The sequence below is a fragment of the Manduca sexta genome, chromosome 21 (assembly GCF_014839805.1).
Source record: "Manduca sexta isolate Smith_Timp_Sample1 chromosome 21, JHU_Msex_v1.0, whole genome shotgun sequence".
Lineage (NCBI taxonomy): Eukaryota > Metazoa > Arthropoda > Insecta > Lepidoptera > Sphingidae > Manduca > Manduca sexta.
In genome coordinates, this window is record NC_051135.1 from 12,723,430 (window position 1) to 12,741,154 (window position 17,725).

Below are 17,725 nucleotides of genomic sequence, written 5' to 3' on the forward strand. Positions count from 1 at the left end.
ATAGCTAACTTACTAGCTGTAAGTTTCCCAAATAAAATAAAATGTAAATAAAAATAAGTCAGAAAAAACAGATTTGAAATTTTCATTTTGTCGATAATTAGAAAAGTCAAGATTCTCTATTTGTCTTTCAGGATTATAGATAATTTATAATAAAAAAAACATAAGTAGAATTATTTGGTACATATAATTCAAATTGTATAAAAAAAACATCATCATCTTCTTCTTCAATGGCAGGATCCACTACTGAACGTGAGCCTCTCCCAAAGATTCCCAGATCGACCTTTCGACATAGAACTTTGTAATAATGAGCGATTTGTCAAAACTTACTCAGTTGACCTACAAATATTGAGTCGCCTTACCAGTGGAGAAGAGTCTATATAACCCAGAGGTACCAAAACTTTTTTTTTTCATGGATCCCTTTCAAAATTTTGCTGGTTCCGTTATGTTAGGGTCACCGTACCTCTTTCAAACCCTATCAATATTATCTACATTGATAGGTGAACTAAAGCCTTCATTTTAGTAGGTAACTATCAAACTAGATAAATCTTCATGCCTTGAGAATTGTGGACCCCCATTTTTTGGTCACGCCAACGTAGACCCCCGTCAAGTCTCCCGTGGACCCCTGGGACAACTATGGGAATGAATGATAATTGAATACATTCCTTATTGTAGAATTTATGTAGAATTTAATTATTATTACAATTATTCATGCATATTACCTATACCGTCGGATTCCCTTTCAGAAAATTTCACCTTTCTCTACTGCGCCTTACGTACTTTATTATTATCTTTAACATATAATAATGAAGCAATTTAATGTGTAGTGTTGTTTAAGACGTCAAAAGCATTGTTCCAAGTAACTAATATATTAATGACTGCCTCGGTGGCGTAGTTGTACTGCATGCGCGGTACGGCAGCGCTCTGAGGTCCTGGGTTCGAATCCCGGGTCGGGCACAGTGATATTTGAGTTATTCTGCTCAGTATCAGCCTGGAATTTGTGCCCGATATGGCGATAGGCTCGCCCCCTATCACATCATCGGCGGAAAGTGGGTGCCCTGGTTGCGCCTTTGCATACTCCTTCGGGGATAAATGCGTGATGTGTGTGTAATATATTAATTGAGGATGTATTTTAAATAAAAGTCCAATTATGTACATACATTTAATCAATCAATTTCTATATCTATAGTATAGCGACATAACAGGATGAATTTCCATAGATTTAATCAGCATAAAATACATATAATATTAACATAATTATAAATAACGATAAAACATTTTAACTGTAAAATAGTAGAAGCGATGACCTTAGGACCTTAGTAATACAACCTTAGCAATTCAATAGTAACCACTATAAATTATACAATAATGTAATAATGTATATAAATTAAGATGGAATGAAGCTTTAATTTCATAGATTAATCTGTACGGACTCGAAAATTTCAAAGATAGAAAAATCGTAGTTGAAAATGGAATATGACCCATACGAAGGACATTACAATAGATATGACTACAAGATATGCTATTATGAGATTAAATTTCGTTGTTATCTAAGAACTCGTACTAGTTTGAGCTTAAAAGTGAATTCGAAACCCGCTAGAGAAGTGAAATTCAATATGAACACGTACACAAATAATTTCGGACTTGTAGCCGGCGTTCGAAAATTTAAAGTACCGATGATGCCCCCTTTGATATTATTGACTACGAATCGGGACAAAAATTCTTGACGATGGCAGTCGAGAAGTTTCTGTGAAACCAAAGCACGGTTTACCACACTTAAATATAGTAGGGAATGTAGTTTTCCACGACGTTGTCGTTTAGAAGCTAGTTCGGCCGAATATAAAGTTGCCGGCCGCGTTCGGGTCTTCAGTGGAGAAATACTCCTTCCAAAGTTCCTGGAACTCTTCCCAGGAGACGCTGTTTCGGCCCTGAATGAAAAGGAATTGTGAGTTGGAAACTACATTCTTTAGATGTTCAATTTCAAACTTTTGATTGTGGGGTTAGAGTCGGTATTTGTTTTTAATTTATTAGCCGTTTAGGACCTTCTTACAAGGGCATTGTTACAAATCACTGTAGGTACATGTATTACATTACATTATTAGGTACATGATGTGGAAACATAGATAACATAGCATAAACATTATTCTAAGTTACTCTGGTTTATTGTTATAAAATTCAAAAATTCTACTAAATTCTTTAATTTTAGCTTAGGTACAGTCCTAACTTACTTAAAAAATATAACATATTTTTTTTCCAATCTCGCAAAACAATGAAAAATTCAGCATATAAAAAAGGGTATTATATAGTCTGAATTATATAGCGGAAATGTTTTTGTAAGCTCCTCATTATTTATAATTGTATGAGAACAGCTTAAATATATGGCCCACTGGTTTCCTGAACGAAACAAAAGGCTATTTGACGCTGAATAAAAGCGGTTTTAAAGGCTAAAATACCAATGTAAATGTAAAAAGAAATCCAAAATATATTTTATATTTGTAGAATAAGAGAGCTTGTACAGCAGTGGATTTGCTTTATGTAGAATCTAATTATCATTAGAACGATTTACAGACCGCATTATGCATATTTTTAATTATGTTGTCAAACCAAATCATTTATTGTTTGCAAATATTGTAACAATAATTATTTAGCCATATTTCACCGGCAGGCATGCAAACATACAATAAAATATCATATATTTATAATAAGTTAGCACATAAAATATTTTTGTATTAATAATTAAATTAAGTGAGTAGTATTTATTAAAGTCAATTAATTTCTTCTTCTTTCATTTCAGTCTTCATTTATATTATCTTAATGAAGACTCTGTCTTGGGATCTTTTCGGGTAAATGTCACCTTTCGCCACTGCTGGGCAGACAATGTATTGACGACGAGCGTTTTTGGTACGCGCGATCTCTGTGCGTATGTATCGCGTTTACTGCGCGTTTTAGTTGCGTTTCAAAGCGCATCGTCGACAAAATTTGTTTTGCAGAGGCTTTTAAGTTTTTTATACGGATTTATAGTTCCAGCTTTGAATGGTATCACTCATAAAGAAAACGTTAAATGTTAAAATATAACTAACAAGTAACAATTTCTAAATTACTACAATAATTCCATTATCCTATGTCACAAGTAGCTTTACATTTTTATTAAATTATTCCTAGTCTTTTGATTCCTTTTCATGTTAACTTACGAAAGACGTAAATAATAATTCGAGCTAGTATTTTAACAAAAAACTCAAAGTAATCTAGAGAAACTAAAATGATTTATGAAATCTTTATTTATAACTTAACCTCGCAGCAGTTATTATTTTAAGTTAATAAATAACCTTGAATAAGGTACAATTTACGTCTTGTAGAACCTAATTTATAAATTAAAATAAACTTAGACGTAGCGTACACAAAAAAACTGAGAAGATCTTTTTTCATCAAATATATTACATGTATTTTACATCCTTAAAAATGTACTATAGAGCCAGATTCTCAATATAGGATTATGTGAAAATTAGTACCTACTCAGCGTAGTGTACGCTTTTTTACGTGAAGGGAAAAATGATCCCACTGCGCACCTGATGGTAAGTGGAGTGGGGTCCAATAGAATGTCGACTGACGAAAGATGATTACCCCTCGGCAGTCAACACAATTATGCCGGCTTACACAGGATATGCACAAGCTGATCACGGAGCGCCACACACTTACGTGGGCCACTATAGCGGGATTTAAAACCTTGTGTACGGTGGTCGCTATCCAGGCGGATATAAAATATATCCTACCACCAGCCAGTTACGCGGACTAACTATCTAAACATATACCATATTAATTGACAGTATACCGACTGGAATGTACTTACCATTAGAAAGTATATACAGTAATCAGGAAATAAATACCTTAGCCATCTTACTGAACGCCATCTTGCACTCCTGAGGGTCGATGCCGTAGGAGGAGCAGACGGTGGTGAACTCATCGCAGTCGATGGTACCATCAGCACTAGCGTCTTCCAGTTGGAACATGAACTGGCAATACAATTGCTGCCACTTCAAAGCAGCGCTTGGGTTCTGAGCGTAGTCGTTCCACATCGACACCCATTCCTCGACAGACACCTGAGAAAATATTAAATCATGTATGCATGTATCCCTAGTATGAATAATAAAAACATCAAGCCTCAGGCGTTTTGATGAGATGAAGCAAGTCTCTAAGAACCTAGCTCCCTGGGTGTCGAGTTAACGTTTAAGTTTCTTTACAGTAGTTAGATACTATGTGTCAAAAAAGAGATTCATGCTGTTAATTCTCATACATTTTGATTTTTTTTATGATTACACGGTTTGTTATTCGAAGTTTACACGTGCAAAAGATCTTGGTGCCGCAAATTAGTTTCAAATCCGTTCATGGAGCGCTATTTAAATTTACGTAAAAAAATGTACAAACAAGACGATAACCTAATACATTCTATAACGAACATATTCGTGCTAGAGGTACCGATGGGTTTTAAATTACACAACATAAATACTTGGTTTTGGTGGTTGTATCTCAGACAATATCCGAAAAGTTTTAGTTTAATATAACTGTGCAAGAAACAGATTAAAATATTTGTCAAAATATATCAAGAGTTATTGAAATAAAAACGACTCTACAATCCAAATAGCGCGAAAACTGACAATGAATCTAACAACGGCAAATAAAAATTACTCTGCAGCTATTTCATAGCTTAAGAGTACAATAGCTAAGCTTTATCCCGGATGTTGTAAAGTAAACATTTTCATTTCAAATTGATTATGCTACTCACGCTACCATCACTGAGGCAGTCATTTAGGTGCGATTTCAGGCATTTAGATGAGACTGGGCTAGTCTCTAAGAACCAAAGTCTTGAAGAGGGTGATCTTATATAATATTGTAACCCCTTTATCAGCTAAATGTTTGCCGGCAAACATGACAGCTACACGACATTACGCGTGTCACGGAAAAATAACCTTATTATGTAGTAAACCAATGTTTGCCGGCAAACATTCAGCTGGTAAATGGGTTAAGTCTGCCAACCATTTTTTTTTGGTAATAAACATGCAATTCTATTCTCACCCTGAGACATTCGTATGTTTTGAATCCTTCTATGCCCAATAAAATATTAAAAGAAGTATTAAGAAGAAAACCTGAGACATTTTATGAAGGTCGACAATGCATCACGCATTCCTTGAGCATTCGAACATGATTTAGTTAAAAAATGTAAAAAAAAAGGGAAATTAGGAACCGACACACGCAGACAGGCATAACGATTACTGCCGTCGATTCTTGTTCAATTACGTTTCCATTTGAACTAAATAGTATTTTCATAACGATTAAGAAACAAAAAGAAAAACAGTGAAGAAATTTTTATTGGACAAAGGTCTTTGTAAATGAGTTTCTAAATTGTCTCTCTCCGAGTGGAACAGATGTTCCTTTGAATTGTATTTACGAAGCGAACCTTTTTAATAAGATCGCCCATTAATAATAAACACACTTTATGAAAGTAAAAAAATAAATATAAGTTATTGAGAGTTTTATAAATCGACGATAAACAAAAAAATCCGCGTAGCTTAACGCTACATAATTTCGTTCGTAGCACCGTAGCGGCGTAGGCAATACGTAGCAGCTACGATTCGATAGACTAGATTGAATTCCTGCGGTTGCTATTTGCAATGCAATTTTCATATTTTCATAACGTAGTTTATTTATTTGAATGGCTGTTGGTTGGTTCGTTTTCCATTTATATAATTACTTGCATTTATGAACATTGCAAACATGGAAATGTATTAAGCTTAATACTAATAATATTTTTATACTATACTCTACGAAAAAAAAAGCGACGATAGCCTAGTTGGGTGTGGAACGGACGGCCGAGACGCATGCCCGAAGGTTCAAATCCCAAGGGCACACACCTCTGACTTTTCTGAAAAATCATGTGTGTATTCTTTGTGAATTTATCGTTCGCTTTAACGGTGAAGGAAAACATCGTGAGGAAACCTGCACATCCGAGAAAGTTTTCTATAGGAATTTCGAAGGTGTGTGGAGTCTACCAATCCGCACTAGGCCAGCGTGGTGGACTAAGGCCTAATCCCTCTCAGTAGTAGAGGAGGCCCGTGCTCAGCAGTGGGCAAGTATATAATACAGGGCTGATATTATATTATATTATTTATACTCTACGAATTTTTAAAAACCTAAGACATTTTATATACTACTAGAAAAGCAAGGTAGAGCAAAAATCATCTCTACCTAACGAATAAATTCGCGACCCAAAGGTATTTGATCGCGCACGGGTTGATTAAATTGTGTTGAAGCGTCGGTCGGGGCGTCAAATTTGATTTTGTTGTTTTGCATACTTCATCCAAACGAGGCTTATATAACGAACTCGTTTTTTGCCAAATAAAAAGGACTAACAATGATGAAATTACTCAGCAATATTTTGATATAGGTCGGGCGGTATTTTTGCCCAAAAAAGAGTCACGGGCAATTAAGCATTGTTCCATATATTTAAAATGTCAATGGGTACATTGTTAAAGTTACATGCTCCGCTTTATTGGAATGACTTTTACGAAGCTTTGTTATGTCGAAGTTAATTTTACTGAAATACCACTGAAATATAAAAGGTGATTTTTTTAACATGACAACGTTTGTTAGCCTGGCAAGTGCCGGCTTATACAAATACACCGGACTTTTGGGTGAACACTGCAGGCTTTCGCAATCCTTGGAAATTAAGCAGCCATGCTCAGGGCAACCCACTAAAGGGTTACGAACCTCGGCTTAGATGGTTGAGGTTACTGGGAGAGGATGAGACATCAATGAAAGTGGATACGCGTCGTAGCGAACGAACTATACCTATTACTATATTCGTTGGAACGCGGGCCGGCTAAAAGGTGAGTGTAGTTTTTTTTACTACGTAAATGTAGCGCGTGTTATAAGCAAAATATGAAAACGTTGGACCTTTTTTATTTTTTTTATTATTTACGATTCATACTGATTTAAATAAAGAACATAGAAATAGACATACATATATTATATAGTCATAGATTATAATTTTATTGCGATACCTGTCCATCCTTGTTGGAGTCAGCTCTCTTCCTCAGTCCGTCCCAGATCTTGATCATGATTTCGTGTGTCTCAGTATTCTTCTTGTCACCAGGCTTCCATCCTCGCAGGTGGCAGATTTTCTAAATATTTTATTTTATTTAAAATTAAATATCAAGATTTTTGTAATAGAAATATAAAAATATTTAAATGTAGAATAGGTGTTCATTACTCATGATGATGGCATAATGTTTTCTGTTTTGTTACCTACGTCATGTCTATGGTTCATATGTCTAGTGTTACCTACGCCATGTCTAGGGTTATGGTCTACGTCTACTCCATGGTTATATAAACTGTACCAATTCAAAAATAGTTATGGTTAATAAATGATTCGCGAGATCTATCCTAGTATAATTTAAACAATTACACTTAGAAGATTTTTACGTTTTTATTAAAGAAATTTAGATATTTTTTATTCCGTCGCCGACGTGACCTATAAATGACAGATGTTACCCGAATGTCATAAGCAATGGCGGGGTCTCGTGGCATTTGACGTTCATGTTATTTTCAACCCTAGAGTTTTAAGTCTGACATTTATAACAAAATTGATATTCTAATCAGAATTATCCGCTTAACTATACTCATTCTTATTATATATGAAATAAATACTACCTAATAAAAATCAGTAGCAACTCTACATAGAATTAAAATGTTTATAAAGTTAATTTTGCGTTGCAAAATATTTTTTTTTTTATTTTTAAATACTGTACTCAAAATTTAAATTTAGAATAATATTTATTTTTAACACACCACCTACAACCTAATAAAACATGCTAGGAACTCTACATAGTTTAAAAGTGATTATAGAGTTCATTTTGTGTTACAAAAATATTTTTTCTTTACTTTTAAAATATTGCAGTCAAAATACAAATTTAAAATAAAAAAAGACACCATATTATCGCCTTGAAGAAACTTGTATATAACAAATGCAAATTCTAGAAGCAAACATTTTCAGAACTTTGCATTTTGATAGTTTGCTTTATGAATACTGGAGTTCGTTAGTGTCTGAATTTAATGCGTGGAACATTCGAGAGCGAATGTGGAATAATTTAGGTGTTAGTTTTAAGATACTTAATGAATTTAATTAAATTTTCCAAATATGTTCATGAATATTCATAAATTTCCAAAACATTTTTTGCTATGTTGAGTGTAGCAAAATGATGACTTATTGTAATTTGGGTTTCAAAGTTGGATTTTTAGTTTTATTTTTACTTTGGTTTGATAGAATATACCTAAGACGCAAGTACATGAGAGTAGCGGAGAGTCCATATAACTTCAAGTAAGGCCGGCTTCTCTTTTGTATTTTATATAATACTAGTGACCCGCCCCGGCTTCGCACGGGTGCCATGCTGATACTAAATACACTACAGAAAAACTGTGAATGTTGTATATAAAAACATAACGACCCGCTCTAGCTTCGCACGGGTATAACATAACAAAATAACAGTATTCCTCCACTATTTAATGGATGTTATTATACATATAAACCTTCCTCTTCAATCACTCTATCTATTAAAAAAAAACCGCATCAAAATCCGTTGCGTAGTTTTAAAGATTTAAGTATACAGAGGGACATAGGGACAGAGAAAGCGACTTTGTTTTATACTATGGAGTGATCAATCGATCATTAGAACGGTTTACAGACCGCATTTATGTATATATTGTACCTATATATTAGTTCAGATTCTCTTTTGGAAAATCTTACCCATCCCTATTGATACCTGAATTACTTTAAACTGAACTGAAGTGACTCTACTAATTGATACCGACAAGAACCCTCTTGTCTCCTTACTCTCTTTATTATAGAACTCGTGAGTTAAAATAATATAAATAACTATGATAAGTTTTAAAAAAGTATCTTAAGCAAATATATTGCTGAAAATGATTTGTGATTTTTTTGTTTTATTAATGTAAAGGAATTTGAGCTTTATAACAGAGCGTCAAATCTATTTGAAACTAGCAGCTTTGAAATGACTTGTTCTATTGTACAAGTCATCTCGAAGCGACGATACAAGTCATCTCAGACGATAGCATGTCTAAATTTCGACAGTCTACCCACACGTGTCAATATTAACCAAACACTTAATCTAGTTCGGAATGATAATTTATCAGGCGTACTTAATGTTGCAGACACATTGTAGAATCAGTAATTTTGTAAACAATACAGATTTAATTAAACATTTCTCAAGCCGTATAATACATAATTGAAAAAAGTTTAATTGATAATATCATAATAGTGATAATCAAATAACAAATAAAATATCTAGTCTGATCATGCAAGACGAAATTAGTCTTTATATTAATGACAATTGATTTCATTTTTCATGAGCGTAGCCAGCTTTTAATCCCAATAATTCAACATAAGTACCAAAAGTATGTAAGTTTGTTCGATTTAGGGAGGCACGGGCCCGTCCTGGTCAATGCCCATGACATTTTCTCTTTATTACAATGCTATTCAAACCAAGTGATAAAATAGTGCGTAACATGTTTTTTTAGCGCTATCACAGCCACCAAATACATTCAATTAAATAATATCATTATTTTAGTATTTGATTGCCACAATCTGACTATCAATAAAAATAATTGGTTTGATCATAAACATTTGTATCATGGTGATTAATCGATGAGTGATGGCTTTGATGGTTTTTAACACCACAGTCTCACTCGTTAGCCTAAATGTTCTAGTGCTTGGTGAATTGTCAGTCTTGAATAAAAGTTTCGTGATCGATGGTATTACACACGTTTCAAATCTATACTATTATATAAAGCTGAAGAGTTTGTTTGTTTGTTTGTTTGTTTGTTTGAACGCGCTAATCTCAGGAACTACCGGTCCAAACTGAAAAATTCTTTTTGCGTTGGATAGCCCTTTGTTCGTGGATTGCTATAGGCTATATATCATCACGCTATACCCAATAGGAGCAGAGCAGTAATAGCTAATCTCAGGAACTACCGATTCGAACTGAAAAATTCGTTTTGTGTTGGATAGCCCTTTATTTGTGGGGTGCTATAGGCTGTATATCATCACGCTATGACCAATAGGAGCGGAGCAGTAATGAAACATGTTGCAAATACGGGGACAATTTATTAGTTTTGAGAGCTTCCGTTGCGTGCGCTGCGTAAACGGTTAAAGTTATACAACAATGATGTATGACGGGATTGTTCCTCTTAAAAAGTTCTAAAAAAATATATTATAAAACAAAGTCCCCCGCGGCATCCGTCTGCCTAAACGTCTTAAACTCAAAAACTACCCAACGTATTTAAGTTGAAATTTGGTATGGAGACAGTTTGAAACCCTGGGAAGAACATAGGCTCCCGGGAAACTACTACTTTTATAACGGAAAACTTTAGCCTGAAAAACTTTATAATGCGGGCGGAGCCGCGAGCAAAAGCTAGTAATAAAATAATTGCTGTGTAAGAGTTAACAGAAAATCTATGATGTCACTAAAGACCTAGTATGTTATCATAATAAGTGAACTTAGACATTATTTCTCCAAGTTATTTTAGTCTACGGCCACATAAGGCTCATCGTTAAAAACAATTTTAAATATGTACATTACTAAAACATATTCCAAATATATTTTTGTTTTAACTAATTGGATATTATCTATGCCAAATTAACCTATTAAATTAATACATATTTACACTTTATTGCATTTAATATATACGCTAACAAACGATAGCATTTGAATTAATTAAAGTGAGAAGAAAATACAAAGAAAAACTGATTTTACATACGTCAACAACATACGTTTGTAATTAAGTTTTGTTCAGTCGGAGTGCGATGTATTTGCCTCGCCAAGTATTTGAATTAATGTGAAGACGCGTGCTTTTGTATTTGCATGAGATGATAGCGCGTGTGATATAAGCGCGTTTCGAAATTTGAATTAAGAATTTAAATATTCTTTATTTAAAATGAATTTTTATCTCCTAAACTAAATATGGAATGAAAGTAAAAATATTTTAATGGTAATTTTAAATGAACTTATTTTAAATATATATTTGAAATTGTTATTTCTATTTATTGCATTATTTCTCATTTGTGCGATATAAATATTATACTTCCTATAATATCTTGAATACGTCTTAAAAATATTTAGATTTTAAAACATTCTCATATTATAAAATAAATGAAATCTCTCACCTCAATGGCCAGCTCGAAGTCTTTCCTCTCGATGGTGCCGCTCTGATTGACATCTGAAATGTGAAAAGTTTAAAACAAGCCCAAAGTAAATCTCACAACACCATTATGTTGTTAATTACCGAAAAACACGTTGAACACGTAGAGAAGCTTCTTCCTTCTGAATTCCGAGACGGACATTTTTGTATCTGTAACAACGAATTACTTTTATGAGTAAAATGTACTTTGGAATTTTTATATCTTCAAAAACGTATAACTTTAATAATATTTGCATGGATAATAAGAGATTTAATTTATATCAAAATCTCGGAGTAATGGATGTACAATATAAAAAACGCGTAGAAAGGAAAATATCTTTTTTTAAAGGCGTTTAAAGTAGTAATAAATTTGATTATAAATACGTGAGATTTAGTAACGTAATGTCAAAATGACCCTGTATACGTTATGATACAACAGTAATACTTCGGAAAACGACATTATTCTTTCGAACGAAGTCAGTGAATGGTGCTCAAATTGCGATGCCGCGGTCCAATTGGGCGAAATAATGGCTTTTGTGGTCAATTGAAAATCGCTGAAGCTGTTTCAATATAATTTAATATATCATGTATAATTGAATTCGTATTGTACATGTAAATCCGGCACTTACCGACGAGACGAGCTATTCTCGCTTGATCGTAAAAAGAATTTTAGACCTAAAGGCAACTGTCCAGAATATTAAATTACAAAATACTGCGTGACATAAAATTCGCTTGGCATTCTGATTTCTGTGACATGTACCTACAATAGTAATTAACACTCGATTTTATGAGTATCTACCAGTGACGAAGGGTTCATATATCCGTACTGCCAGCTTCCCTTTCGTAATTGATGTAAAATGTAATTATCATGAGAACAGACCTCATTTAAAGTACGCGTATATCACGTTGGCTTAGTGCTGATTGGTAGGCTACACATACCTTCAAAATTCCTACAGAGCACTTCTCAAGTATGCAGGTTTCCTCACGATGTTTCTCTTCACCGTTAAAGCAAGCGATAAATCACAAAGGATACACATAATTTTGGAAAGTAGAGGTGCGTCACTTGGGTTTTGAACCTGCGGACATTTGACTCGGCAGTCCGTTCCGCTCCCAAATGCTATCACTACTTTAACTTAGTATATTAAACTGATAGTAATATTGTCCTATTCAAGCCACATTGCGTAGCTTATCCTGACCTTTCTTTATCGATGGTTTGAGATCACATGAATAATATAAGTACGAAATGGCCTGGTCTCCGAGGGACAGCGCCGATAATATCCCTCGTGGAAAATATTTAACACTCGCATCACGTTTCATACCGATATTTTCAGGGAAAATATATTTTGCCCATACTTATTACCATTGTCCTTTCTTTATTATTTAGTGAATTTTTATTATTTATTTTCAAATACACGTACTTAAACGCTTTCCGAACATATTTTCAGCTTCGCTCAAAGAAAAAATATAATACCTAACGTGAAACGGTAACCAAACAAACGCGTTCGCATAACCATTGTATTCATTTTATATTAAATTCAAACAATGAATCCTTTAATGTATTATAATCCACACAATATATTACCCGAAACGCGAACTAGATAATCCGCGTTTACGTTTATATGTAAATTTTTGATATATGCCGGGTAACCGCGAATTTCGTTATCATTCTGTACACTGTCGCTTGGTTAATCAATGGATTATGTTGATGGTTTTAACAGCCCTATATACACTGTCCTACTGTTGGACCTTATATAAAATTTACAGTTTGCTGGTCTTATTTCCGCCTGGATAGCGACCATCGAACACAAGGTGTTAAAACCCGTCATAGTGGCCTACGTACGTGTGTCGCGTTCCGGGATCAGCCTGTGTATCCGGTTTCAACAGGCCGGCATAATTGTGTCGACTGCCAAGGGGTAATCATCTTTCATTGTTCGACACTCTATTGGATCCCACCCCATTTATCATCAGGTGTAGCAGGGGCACTTTACCGCGCCCTTATAAAAAAAAAATAAGCTCTAATCGGAAGCAGTAATAACCTATGTGTAAAATTACACGAGGATTATTGTTGCACCCCGTGGATTTCTACCTAAGCATAAAAATGCCTGTGTTAGAAGACTACGCTCTTCCATAGCTTAGTTCAAAAAGATAAATTATTATGAGTGGTTGCGCAGTGTAGGTGCGTACGTGTGTGTGTGCATGTATGTGTGTGTATGTGTGTTTGTTCGTGGGTGTGTGAGTGTGTGTGTGCATATGTCAATATATATACATACATACTAATAAATAAATAAATTAAATTAATACATACATAAAAGATACTTATGGATAGCAAATACAATCAACCCCTTATTAAAGGGTAATTAGAATGTAAATAGGGAACACACTTCGTCATGTGTGTTGTATCCCATAATGTGACAGATAGTGAGCCTATACGTCTATTGGGAACAAATTTCATACGCCAGCCTAATACGGCGTAGAAAATTTGACCTATCCGGGATTTGAAGCCGGGACCTGAGAGCGGTGTAGCAATGCAAATACCCCACCGAGCCAGTTAAGGAGAGCGATAAGAGTAATATAAATAGTACATGACCCCATAAACTAAAATTAATAATTTTATAAACATCAAATTGCTGTCATAAGACGATATTACTTCTTAAGAAAACGGCAGATGTGCTGAGAAGCGCCGAAAACCAATTTAAGTTTAAGAATTTTGAACTTTCTGAATCATTTTAAATCAGGCTTTATGACATTACTGTTAAAAAAATATTTTATACAATTGAATGAAACTATAATTCTCTCTCAATACTGTCCAACAGCAAGAATAGATAAAGCAATGGACCTACCGAGTAATATTTATATAACTGAAAGCTAATACCAACATTTATATCACACTATATTGCCGTATTATATTTTCAAACTATAAACATGCTAAATTAATTAAAACCATCAGAGCACAAAACTACCTCGTAAAGACTTATTCAATTTTTATGAGCGCCTGGTAGACGGCCTAGATTAATCAACGCAATAAGCTAGGATTAATACCATTGACCTTACATAAAAGGGTCTTGGGACCTCTAATCTGGCTACTTTGTTCCCATTATGTTTCGCGAAGATATCTTGTAAGGACACAATGGGACCATTTTGGGATTGGCGATTTTTTATAGTATTGGATGTTTTGGTGATTTTTGTATACAGAGTTAGTCGAGTTTTATGTAGAATTTTAGACTTGATCACTTTGATTTGGTGGCAGTCTGGATTGGTAGATATTTGGTTTGATTCCCAGGTCAGGCAAACACATTTCACGTGTTTATTTGATATTTCATAGGAAATGGCCGGTAAATGCTGCGTATATTTGTTGAAAACGAAGACAATTCTACAAACTTCTGTTTCCCTGGTAATTTGGCACACATCCTTGCGCTCCATTTCCATCCAATATTGGTCACATACGAACTTAGTTTCAGAAACGTTTCGGCCAACGATTAGCCGCAGGTGCAACTCGTGAGTTGGCCCCAATTAGCCAACTTGGCGAAACCTACATTAATAAAGGAACTGTTAAACTTTCTGGGATCCTAGTACCTGACATGTATTTTCATTTATTATTTGGATTATTAATTACTATGTTTATGACGACTAAACTGCGGGGATCTATACTAAGTTACGTAATTGACGCGCAACATGTTGCCGTACATATAGAGCAACAACGTTATACTTATTTAGCAACATTATTAGGTTGTACGGAGTCCGGATCATGTTAAACATACCTGTAGGATGTACCGAACATGACAAGGAACACATCTAATTGGAGACGAGAACGTTGTTCAACATTGTTCTACAAGTTGCGTGCAAACTATGAATTGCAGTAAAATCTTGCATGGAAAAGTTTACCTTATTTATGCTCAAACAAATTACAATTCTAGAGACTTCGTTTTTTTATACAATGCACAGGTGCACTCTCTATTCCTTCACTCTCATAGTTCGGTGAGACGGCAATCCGCCATGACCGGAGAGAGTTCGGGCGTAGAAAAACGGCTGTATGAGAATTTCTAGACACAGGGCATCACATCGCCATATTTCTGATTCGAGCTGTGACTGAGTAATTTTTAAGATGGAAAACCCCAGTCACAATAATTTGGGCCGACCCAAAATTCGAACCCAGGTCTTCAACGCAGTAGTCGTACTCGTAGTACACATTACAACTACGCCGTCGAGGCAGCCAATTAATATATGTGTCGGAGAGGCCACATCAGGAGAATTGTCATCCGACATATTGGGCGTATAAAGTGGGTAGTCGAGCAAATGAGACTACTAACAAATTACACCAAACGATTTAATATTCACTATGTACACGAAACGTGAGGAACAGTTCCTAGCTTTGAAGAGGACTCGTCTCTTAGACAATCAAATGAAAAGTGACTACTCGGTCAGACACCCCTCCACCAGCTAGGCTCCGTTGTAGCATGAAGTTAGTTACAAGATGGCGACGGTGCCGCCATCTATCCGAACTCATGCTTCGTTTCATTACTAATGACCGTCTCCGACATATGAATAACATAGTATCTAAACATAAATCATTAAGATAGATTTACAGTTCATGATATTAACACGAAAGACCCATATTAATCATATTACATCAATTTAACAAATAGTAGTTTCGACAGTATCTGACCATCGGATTGAGACAAATTGCTCGGCGATCTTACGAAGGATTACGATGAAATCCAATCCATCATCTCGATCCGATCATTAATAATAAAAGGTATCTTGAATTTCTGAGAGGTTTAATTGTAATAAATAAAGAAACTAATATGACTGTGAAATTTTTCGAATGATTGTATCTTTTTTAATAAGAGACGGGCTAGGCGTATGACATAATAATTTTTTTTTAAGGAAATCTGTATTTCCATTACCGGCCGAGGATATAAGAGTGGACGGTCAGGTATGGGTCACCAGTCTTACATTAATATTTAACCGCTGTTGATAAGTGGTAAAAGGTTAATAGCAGATTAAACCTCTGCTTCTGCCTTCTTCGGTGGCGTAGTTGTATTGCGTCCGCGGTATGGCCACTTCTCTGAGATCCCAGGTTCGAATGAGTTGGGTAAAGTGATATTTAGGTTTTTCTGCTCACTATCAGCCCGGAGTCTGGAGAGACCCGATGTGGCGATAAGCTAGCCCCCTATCGCATCAACGGACAAAACATACTAAGCGGAAAGTGTGCGCCCTGGTTGCACATCTGTCTTTCCCTTCAGAAATAAAAGCGTGATGATTGTGAATAATATATTATCCCAGTTCGGGCACACATTATACGCCATTTTCAATATGAGGTTACGATTTAATCAGAAGATTTTATCATGTATTGTTTTATTCGAACAAATATCACACTAGAGTTCACTGAGCTTGGAATTTGAGTCTCAAAAGGTACCATGGGATTGAAAATAAGCCTTATAATAGCGAGTCCATTAGCAAGTTACATCCAGGTTTATTACCTCTTCAGGGATAAAAGTTGGGACGTTTATCTTCAAGAAACAAAGACGATCGCAGCCGCCGGCGCAATTCGTAATCAAGGTATTTTACAATTCCCGTTCTAAGTACCCCCTAAAGGCGGAGACGTAATCCAAATATATCCCTTGTTACAGAGTTTAATAAGTGCCTTATCTATATAAACCTTCGTATAATTTATAACCAAACCTCCGGAGTATTTACCACCCAGTAATAAATACCGCTTAATTTATTGAATTGGTTTGAGTGTGTTATTTTGTAGCCGACTGAGGCACTTATATCATTATTTGATGTTACGTTAGGTAGTTTTCGACGTTAATATGGCGAACTGCCTGTGCGTAGATGTACTACATGCGCGATACGGCAGCGCTCTAAGGTCCAGGGTTCGAATAGTAAGTCGGGTAAAGTGATATTTGGGATTTTCTGCTCAGTAGTAGCCCGGAGTCTGGAATTTGTGCTCGATATGGTGATAGGCTCGCCCCCTATCATATCATGGGACTGAACACACTTGGCGAAAAGTATGTGTCCTGGTTGCGCCTCTAAATACACCTTCGGGAATAAATGCGTGATGTGTGTCAATATGAAGACGGGTGACATAAGGTAATCCTTAGTAATTACGATGGCTACAATGTAAATATAGACACATTGTGAGTTAAATCAAACAATTTCGATCGTGGAGAATATATTCAGTGTGATATCAGTGGGTATTTGTCTTTGGTTTAAAAGTATAAAACCAATAATAAATATGCTACAAATATATTAAGTTTGCCTATAGAATTTTATTTGTGTTATCGGAATTAATTGATGCATGTTAATAACAACAAATTAATCACATTAGCTTTCAAACAAAAAAATCGCATCCAAGTTTCTTATGGTTACACGAACATTAGGATATTTCGAAGACTTTGCAGCTTATTTATCAAAAATTATAAAATAAGAAACCGCGATAATATCCGAAAACTAATCTTATTTCAACGCATTTTAATAC

The 17,725-nt window shown here is 35.0% G+C and overlaps 1 protein-coding gene across 1 annotated transcript in view; it reads right to left on the reverse strand.

Moving 5' to 3' along the window:
- Positions 1 to 1,145: 1,145 nt before the first annotated feature.
- The window catches only part of LOC115447437 (calexcitin-2), a 43,282-nt gene continuing 26,702 nt past the window's right edge, over positions 1,146 to 17,725 (reverse strand). Inside the window, exons 3-7 of the mRNA XM_030174482.2 lie at positions 11,350 to 11,415; positions 11,231 to 11,283; positions 7,053 to 7,172; positions 3,882 to 4,094; positions 1,146 to 1,925 (exon numbers count right to left, since the gene is read on the reverse strand). Of these exons, the coding sequence (XP_030030342.1) occupies positions 1,815 to 1,925; positions 3,882 to 4,094; positions 7,053 to 7,172; positions 11,231 to 11,283; positions 11,350 to 11,407 (555 nt within the window). The 5' untranslated portion in view covers positions 11,408 to 11,415 and the 3' untranslated portion in view covers positions 1,146 to 1,814. The remainder of the gene's footprint in view (positions 1,926 to 3,881; positions 4,095 to 7,052; positions 7,173 to 11,230; positions 11,284 to 11,349; positions 11,416 to 17,725) is intronic.